At 42.6% G+C, this 10,072-nt stretch overlaps 1 protein-coding gene across 1 annotated transcript in view; it reads right to left on the bottom strand.

Annotated features, from left to right (window-relative positions):
- rimbp2 (RIMS binding protein 2) overlaps window positions 1–9,870 on the bottom strand; it is a 102,336-nt gene extending 92,466 nt beyond the window's left edge. The window contains exon 1 of the mRNA XM_034212509.1: window positions 9,852–9,870. Within this exon, the coding sequence (XP_034068400.1) occupies window positions 9,852–9,869 (18 nt within the window). The 5' untranslated portion in view covers window position 9,870. The remainder of the gene's footprint in view (window positions 1–9,851) is intronic.
- Between the last annotated feature and the right edge of the window lie 202 nt (window positions 9,871–10,072).

The following is a 10,072-nucleotide window of genomic DNA, read 5'->3' on the forward strand; positions in this document are numbered from 1 at the left end:
AGACCTGTAACTTCTTCTTTAAGAGCCTCCTCTGTCCTCCACTTGTTGACTGTATTAATGGCACCTCTTTGAACTCGTTATCAGTATAAAAGACACCTGTCCACAACCTCAAACAGTCACACTCCAAACTCCACTATGGCCAAGACCAAAGAGCTGTCAAAGGACACCAGAAACTAAATTGTAGACCTGCACCAGGCTGGGAAGACTGAATCTGCAATAGGTAAGCAGCTTGGTGTGAAGAAATTAACTGTGGGAGCAATTATTAGAAAATGGAAGACATACAAGACCACTGATAATCTCCCTCGATCTGGGGCTCCACGCAAGATCTCACCCTGTGGGGTCAAAATGATCACAAGAACGGTGAGCAAAAATCCCAGAACTACACAGGGGGACCTAGTCAATGACCTGCAGAGAGCTGGGACCAAAGTAACAAAGGCTACCATCAGTAACACACTACGCCGCCAGGGACTCAAATCCTGCAGTGCCAGACGTGTCCCCCTGCTTAAGCCAGTACATGTCCAGGCCCGTCTGAAGTTTGCTAGAGAGCATTTAGATGATCCAGAAGAGGATTGGGAGAATGTCATATGGTCAGATGAAACCAAAATAGAACTTTTTGGTAAAAACTCAACTAGACGTGTTTGGAGGAGAAAGAATGCTGAGTTGCATCCAAAGAACACCATACCTACTGTGAAACATGGGGGTGGAAACATCATGCTTTGGGGCTGTTTTTCTGCAAAGGGACCAGGACGACTGATCCGTGTAAAGGAAAGAATGAATGGGGCCATGTATCGTGACATTTTGAGTGACAACCTCCTTCCATCATTACATTACATTACATTGCATTTGGCTGACGCTTTTATCCAAAGCGACTTACAATAGGTAAGCCAGTCCTTTATTAGTATAAAAACGCTCTAAGTGGAGTCGAAAGAGATGAGTTTTCAGTTTGCGCCGGAAGATGTGCAAGCTATCTGCCGTCCTGATGTCAATGGGGAACTCATTCCACCATCTTGGAGCCAGGACAGCAAACCCACGTGCATCCATCAGCAAGGGCATTGAAGATGAAATGTGGCTGGGTCTTTCAGCATGACAATGATCCCAAACACACCGCCCGGGCAACGAAGGAGTGGCTTCGTAAGAAGCATTTCAAGTTCCTGGAGTGGCCTAGCCAGTCTCCAGATCTCAACCCCATAGAAAATCTTTGGAGGGAGTTGAAAGTCCGTGTTGCCCAGCGACAGCCCCAAAACATCACTGCTCTAGAGGAGATCTGCACGGAGGAATGGGCCAAAATACCAGCAACAGTGTTTGAAAACCTTGTGAAGACTTACAGAAAACGTTTGACCTCTGTCATTGCCAACAAAGGGTATATAACAAAGTATTAAGATGAACTTTTGTTATTGACCAAATACTTATTTTCCACCATAATTTGCAAATAAATTCTTTAAAATTCAGACAATGTGATTTTCTGGATTTTCTCATTTTGTCTCTCATAGTTGAGGTATGAAAATTACAGGCCTCTCTCATCTTTTTAAGTGGGAGAACTTGCACAATTGGTGGCTGACTAAATACTTTTTTGCCCCACTGTATATATAGATGTTTACATCAGTTCAGCCTGGCTAAAGCTAACCCAAAGCCTGTTGGTGTACAGAAAGGGGTTTTGCCTTGGAGTCCAACCTTTTCTCTGGCACCAATTCCTATAAATCAATTACCTGTCTATAACAATGTTACTCTGATGAGTAAAGCATTAGTTTAAGCTTTGAACAACCAGGGTAGGACCTGCAGGCTTTTATGCAAATATTTGTTCCTTGGAAAATGTCACAGCTGTCAGTCACATCTGTAAACTGGAGTGAAAAAGGAAATAGCATCACCCTTAGAATACATCAGTACAACTAACTTCTTGGCTCATCTAATCTCAGACTGTTCACACCAGATCAGTGTTGTCCATCTGATTGAGTGGACAGTGCTGATCAACTCCAGGAACAATCAATTATGAATGCAGTCAGATCCCTGAGGTGATTACTGGCTACTCTCCTCTGACCTCCAGAGAAGTCAGCAGCCAGTCTCTAACGGGCCTCTGAACCCGACTACAGCAGTCAGTCAAACTGCCTACATGACGACAGCTGGCACAACATATCTACTTACATTACATTATTGCTGCGGGAGCTATGGCGCAACACAAACATGCGCTGTAAACATCCCCAATGTCCATATGTAGAGATACAAACTGCAACACACTCACGCTGGTATAATGATACATGCAATCACATGCACACATATAGACAAAAAGATACATGCACTAAACATGTGTGTAGAGCGGATCTAATCTATAGGCTTATATATAGCACAAAACATCTACGTAAATCTGCCCTCACATGGAAATACCTTCTGGACACACAAGAGACACATGATTGCTTTGTCATGCATGGGACAGTCCAACCATCAGAGCAAGTGATGCATCTGCTGACAATGATAATGCACTTTCACTCTGCCGTCACTCTGAGTCTCCCGGAGCCATCTTTACAGAGATTTCCCAGTGAAGATGGTGTTATGTAACAGCGGCCGTGGACCCTGCTGTTCATATCACTAATGCCTCACACTGTGGCGGGGTCACGTGCTTTATCCAGGCCACATTCAGGCGCCAGCAGCAGCAGTGTTCCAGCTGTTACTACAGCCGAGCCTCAGTCACTCAGGACCATGCTGAGCCATGCTCCGCTCACACTGCTACACCCTCCACTGAGCAGCCATGTTCAGCACCTCAGCACTCTTCCTTTCACTTTCACTTGCCTCTCTAGCACTGAGGACACACTCTAACCTAGCAATCCTGTTTAGTAAGGGGTTAGGGCAGCACAATGAATGGAAATCACAATTTTTGATTTCTGCAATTAAATGGACATGATTGACTGCAGATTGACAGTGTTTCCTGTAGAAAAAACTAAATTAGTATATTCAAAATGACTCTTATTTTAAGTCTTATTCTGATGTCGTGATATGTACAATAGCAGGAATGTAGCACAACATGGTAGAGCAGTTCGCTTTTTATTTAAATGTAAAAGTGCCTGTGTGCGCATATGCGTTTGTTTGGGATTTTGTTATCCTCACAACTTGCAAGACGCAGTCATGAAACTTAACCTATGTGTAATCGAGATCAAATTAAAGGACATGTTCGAATAAGGGCGTGGCCCGATCAAGGGGGGGGATAGGGGACAATGCCCCCCACTTCACAAAACCACGTAAGACCAAACTGAGGGCGAACCTCCCTGATGGGTGTAGTACGAACAAGAGCGCCAGAATAGGGGGCAGGTCACTGGTACTGCAACGTTATGCTCCTGGGCCTGTTACATCATCTATTCTATGGTATGCTGTGGAATGTTTACACATAGACGCTGATGCATTCTTGTGAGATTTCAACTAGGCAACCTGATAACATACTGAAGATGAATGATATTGTAAAGGAATCTTCAAATTGAATTTGGGCAAAACCAACCGTGTTGTGGCGTACTTTGCATACAGATACAGTCCAAAAGGTTGCTAACTATGGCCCAACGAGAGATGACAGACTCTAACAACACATGCTGCACGGTGCCCTTAAAGTTGTAACCATCCTAATAAAGACCTAAACAGACCAGCCTCAAAGGGAAGAATGAAATTGATACACAACCATGATGGAACTTATGATTTGACCTTATCGCAGTTATATCAGTATTGGCATGTATATAAGAATACAAGGTGGCACAAAATGACAGTTCAGAAAAGTCAAAGATTAGTTGGATGTTACACTTCCTTCATTGCGAAAGATTATTTTCAACTTTAACCTGCTTCAATACAGAAGTTAATGTTTACAATAGAAATGCATACACGTCTACTTGAAAGGAGGCAGTAGTAGTAATGATGGGGATTTAAGTCCATGTCAGTGGGCCTTGTTGCTGTGGCCAGCTGCCAGATGGGAGTTCAAAGAGTTTGTTACCGGGGCGGGAGGGGTCAGGTACAATCATACATGCTCACCTCGAGGTCCTGAAGGTGTATAGGTCCTTAGAGGGATGGCAGAATGCCTTTTCCATACATAACAAATAGATTGCTAACAGGGTTGTATCATCTTAAAGAATGATGATATCAGTCAGTGTAGTGTTCACATCTTGTCATGAACAAATACTAACCGAAATCTCACTTATGTCCTCGGGTCTTATCAATAAAGATTTGGGCTAATACAACATAATCTGACTTCAATATGGTATAACATTGAGCAGACGTTTTTTGTTTATTTAAGTTCAGTTCTGTGACTTAGAACAAAATGTCTGAACCTATGCGGTAAACCCCACCCAATTGGTGCTACCAGAGGAAGCAAATAAACACTAAGAATTGTATGCAAATATATCTGACCCAGGGCCAGATTTAAAATTACAAAAGAAATGAAATACTCTTTCTCCCTCCTTGAACTCCTGCACCACAAACACAACCACCTGCCTTCTCTCTCCAACTCATTGCAGAAAACAAATTTAGGTCAGAAATATGAATATTCGTCTCCTGTGCATGAAGATAAAAGCCACTTGCTGGCGGCTCAGGGACAACCAGTGAAATGATGAATGGCCATGTCTGCTTGTCAAGGAGGACAGGAGCAGCTACATGAATGGGGGTTTGTAAGTACTCATATTAGAGGTGCAGGTCGAGACTGACAGCCCTAATTATGGAAGCTCTTCAAATGAGCAACCTTGGGAGGCAACAGAAATATCCATACCTGTGCAAACACACACACACAACATGTTTTCTCACAGTAAGAAATCACAGTTCAGCCTCCACTGTTTATTCCTACTGCCACCCTCCTCATGACTGCCACCTATAGGATCTTGTCTTATTGCAAAGTGAGCTCTGAAGCTGATGACACAACATACAGAAACACTTACATCCTTCATACATGTTTAAATGCCCTCTATAACCCTACTATAAATCTAGTTTACATTTATAATGCACATTGCACACATACAAATACACTATATTTTCTGGTATGTGAGGAAAAAACACCATGGAGTGTAAGCTGTTGTTTTAACAGCCTTATATTGATAACAGTCTACACTGGTGTACATCATTGATGGATAATCTGCACATATGTTTGAAAATATCCATGGGAGCATATTGATTAATATCAGATGACTGCTGCCTACCAATTAGCATTCACATCTCCAAATCATTAATACAACTTATTTTACCCTAATGATTTATTTTTCAAGTTAAGACTTATGCATCTCCCCTGCATGTAGACTCTACAAAAAGATCCATTTGACAGCATGGCAGTGACAACCGGAACCAACGTCAACCCCAAAAGATCATGTTATATCACCCAGACCATAAACACATTGATCCTCTTATGCAGACTGAAGTATATTTAAAAAACACTGCAGCATGTTTTCAGCTAGGATGAGGAACTCAATTTAACAAAATGACAGTGAAACCTCATTGCATGCAAATGATGTGCAATGTCCTCTGGCTCTTCCCAGTGCTGTTAAACCCAGATATTCTGCACTCCTGTGCAGAACAGCCCAAAACAGGTTTATCCTTCTCTTAAGAAATGCATGTTACAGTACTAGGCTACATATGTGCAATAACCAGAAAAGCACATTTCCTTTATTGTAGCAGCTAAGCGTCCTAGACACTAAGACATGTTATGATGTTCCTTATTCCTCACTCAGCAGCAGCAGCAGCAGCACAGGGATCCTGCAGCAGAGGCAGCACAACAATCCTTTTCTGAGAAAAACACACGGCTTGACAGCAGGCAGTGGATGTAACAGTACCTTAGCAGCAGCGGTTAAAGGGCCGATGCAGTGGCAGGTGTTTCCTACTGTTGTTAGAAGGACAGAAAAGCAGCGGAACCGGTACGATGGCTATGGCAGCTCTGTAGCATAAAATGGTTCATCAGTGCTCGGCAGAAAGAGGCACAGCCAGGCAGCGCAGGGAGAGAGAGAGACAGCCAGCGAGCATCACTCAGCTCACACTACCGTAACTGTGCAGCAGAGCACACACACACACACACGCACATCAACACGCCCCCTTTCCCTCTCTTGCTCTCTCTCACTTTATATCTCACACACACGCTTAGTCACACAGACACAGGCACGCAGGGGTGCAGAGGCAGTGCAGTGCGCAGCAGCACTGAGCAGCGCTCCCTCTCCAGGATGTCTTTCGTCTCCCTTAATCAGAATTGGTCATTCTATGTCCTATTCTCAGCAGTCACAGACAATCCTGTCAATAAAGCCTTCCAGCCACGTGCTCCATCGTACCGCCTGCCCACCTAACTGCCACTGATGAGCAGCCATGATTGAAGCTGGCAAGGTCAGGTGAGGTTCTCTGGCGTCCCCTTTGGTCTTTGCTCCCAGTTTTGTTGCAGTGTTTCTCTGCTATTTTTTTTTTAGCAAGCTGATCCTGGGACTTTGCCTCGCCTCGTCATGGGTCATTATGCCACAGAGGCTACCCGGAGGGCGGAGGCTCAGTTTGACAAACCCTCACTCCCTGAATGGTGGGCCAGACCAATCAGCTATCACAAACAGCAGTTACAACCTAACCATCCAATCACAGATCAGGAAATCAAGTGCAGAAGGGTATTAAAGGGGATTATTTGGGCCATCCTGGGTTTTTTTCACCACAGGGAGATGTGGAGGGGAGCAGCACAGCATGTGCAGTATGGCTGCCCTCTGTGGTTGACAGTGGTGCTGCACTCTGTTGTGGGAAAAGGAGAGAGGAGGAGCAGGGCCCAAAACAGATGTGCTTTCCTCAGCGTGGATGCCTAGCAACCACAGCAGCTCCTTACCTCTGTTTAGAGCCTTCCCTCCCCCTCCAGCGGGACCCTCCCTGCAATCCCAATTGAAGCTTATTTTGCACTGTGGCTGTTTAACACTTGAGGCACCACGTCATCATAAACGACTGATGTCAAATGATCCCAACTGTGTAGACACAAAAGGGGGAGGTGCTGAGCTTTTACAATGAGCAACACACACACCTGATGTTTTCACTATAACGTCAGCAGCTAGGGGTAACTGTAGATTAGATCACCTCCAGGGCCATTAGTAAATTAACAAAAAAAACAACACAGGAGTAAAAGTAGAACTACAAGCACTACACTTCTTAGATCATTTTAACTGTGTTCATGGATCTCTTTTTATTCTATTTTTCTCAATGTAGAAGTAATGAATGACCTTGAAATGTCTAGTTTGATATGGCTCCATGAGTAAGAATAATGTAGGCTTTCATTGTTGTGCCTATAGAATTTTATTAAAGCTGAACAGTTCAAATACTGTAGCTACATGCTTTTAAAGTGTGAGTAAAGTGGAAATGAAAAAATACAGCTGGAACTTTTTTTTAAATCCGTTAACATCAAACTGGAATTATTACATTGTCAGAGCAAAGTGGGATCAAGGCATGTCTCACTCAAACTAGCGAGGGCAGAGTAATGCAAGGTGAATCAAATAGCTGATGCTTCTGGTGGTCTTGTGTTTTTTTAATAATGATTCAGAGGATGCCTGTCTACCTTAGCATGTTAAATGAAACCAAAACTGTTCAGACAGCTGTCAGAGGATGTCAGAAAGCAGACCAGGAACTCTAGGCCTGCCTTAACACAGCTGACTGAGACACGTTTGGAGGTGTGAACAACTGTTTTGACATTCGCATTTGTGATGGGTTCTGCAGATTAACAAATGACTGTGTGATGCCCAGCACCAACCACAACACGAGGATGTACAGTAGCTTATATATTAAGAGGCGGCAAATTAAAAGAATATATAGAACAACAGCACCAAAGACACATTAAGACAAAAAGTATATGTCTTCAATGCTGATTTGACAAAAGTCTGATTACCAATATCTCATAATATCTAGTCTGGATGATATAATGATCTGCATCCTATATCAATATAAAACCTCTTGTTGAGTTCACCACATTTCTTGTCTTTCCCATTCCTAAGCAGGAAATAAATGCTACCCTTTGTGGTTACAAACCAGTGGCTCTGACTTCAGACATAATTAAGTTCCTTGTCCTGCTGAGAGATTTACTCCAGTGCTATCCATAACAGCCTCCACTGAGCACTAGCAAGCCTCTTGTTTCAACATCCCAGTCCTGTCTGAAAACTCTGACTGTGCTTTCATAACAAGCACGGCGAGGATTGTGTTTTGTTTTTTTAATAGGCAAAGGCTGTATGTGAGAACAAACTGCTACTGTCACTTAAGGTTGCTGAAAAGGAATCACACTCTCCTCTCTTAAAGGTAAGAATGGAGAAACCAGCTCGAGTGTGCTAGAATTTGAAAGTACGCAGCCGAAAAAAATCTGCCCCGGCCCTTCCTTCAGACCAGCGCCATATAGACTGATATATAGATTTATATAGACTTCTATCTATATGGCGCTGCTTCAGACTTCCTTACAGAGCCCCTCCTCCAACACACACGAACGTGCACATGACCAATGAGGGCACGAGATAAGTTTGTGCACGAGATGGAAGGCTGACAGGCAGGTAGGCCATCCAGTTACTTTAGCCGGGCCGGCTCAGATGATTGGTCGTGCTTTTTACAGTGCTACGGCTTCCACAGATGAATTTTTTTAATGTATTTATTGTCAAAGCATTTAATGTATTCATTGCTATCGGGATGTTAAGAGCATTCCATGGAATATAACAAAAAGTGAATTACCTAGTACAGTACCTTTAATGTCCCGGTAAGCAAATTACGGTACCTGTGGCAGTCAATCAAGCTGTTCCATTTGTGAGCAGAAGTTATACGGCTCAGTGAGAGAACAGTGTGCCAATACAATACATTTTAAATACAGTCGTACCAATAAGAATTACTTCAGTCATAATTGTATTTATTTACCACCAAACAGAGGATGCTGCAAGCTACGTGTCACAGTTGAAGCAGGAGAAATACATTTTTTTAATCAAACTAGCTTAAAAGGACTTACAGTGTACCCTTCTAGATCAACCAACACTTTCCACATCCCCAAGCAGGTTGTTATATAGCCACACAAACACAAACACAATCCAAAAACAAACACCACCCTGTGCTGACAGACTGACGTTAATCTTCACATGGACACTGATATAAACTTCTTAAGCCAACCCAGTTGCATTTTGCACATCTGAATAACAGCCGCATTTCAATTTGTACCATCTTATTTCTGCACTACCGAGGCTTCAACAATCAATTTAAATAATTTCTTATTTCTTAACTTGTCTCTTAATGGTAATTTTATTTTACACAGTAGCGCAATGCCACATAGTTAAGGTTATAAAAAGTCAGTGTTTTCACACTTAAATAGCTGCAAGGCTTCCTGTCTGTCCCTGTCAGCAAAAGTGTTTTGCTTACATTCATATTAATTTAACCGACACTATACCGACAATATAACGTATTAAATAACGTAGGTATTGTTATCGACAAATATAAACATACAATTTTAGGGGTGGTTTTGAAATATTATAAACTAATGTAAAACCATAGCAAACCTTCCTTAGTGCAATACATTTGTAGAGACTCCATATTTAAGGCTGTATTTAGTAAAAATGAATATTGCATAATACGATGATGGGTAATCTCTTTGGAAAGAAGCAAATTACACTTACTATAAATAAAGCATTCAAATATATTGTTTGATTGGTAGCTCAATCATCTTCATAAGAGATGAAAATACAACAACACATATGGTTGCATTTGTTAATGATGAGCCATAATGACAGTAAAGAGATAAGAAGTGCATAGTGAGGTCAGATTATGGCTGCAGGCATCAACAAGTGCTGATCCCGCCAGTGTCCAGACACGACTGAATCAAGGCTTATTCATGGAGAGCTTTACCACAAACACACCGGCAAAGAACACGGCACGCTCACCTTATCTGTGCCTCTCATCCGGTTGTTTTTCTTTGCTGGGGCTAACCTTTGTCTCTGGCTCCACGCTACTTCCCCATGAGACTGTTTCAGGAGTTTCTCCACCTTGCAAGTCTTCTGACAACCCATTGTCCCCTGGCACAAAAAAAAGGATATCAAGTTAAGCCATGCATCAATCACATTTCATCCCAATGATACATTCCCTGTTTTCCCTTTACAAGCAA

The sequence above is a fragment of the Gymnodraco acuticeps genome, unplaced genomic scaffold, assembly GCF_902827175.1.
Source record: "Gymnodraco acuticeps unplaced genomic scaffold, fGymAcu1.1, whole genome shotgun sequence".
Taxonomy (NCBI): Eukaryota; Metazoa; Chordata; class Actinopteri; order Perciformes; family Bathydraconidae; genus Gymnodraco; species Gymnodraco acuticeps.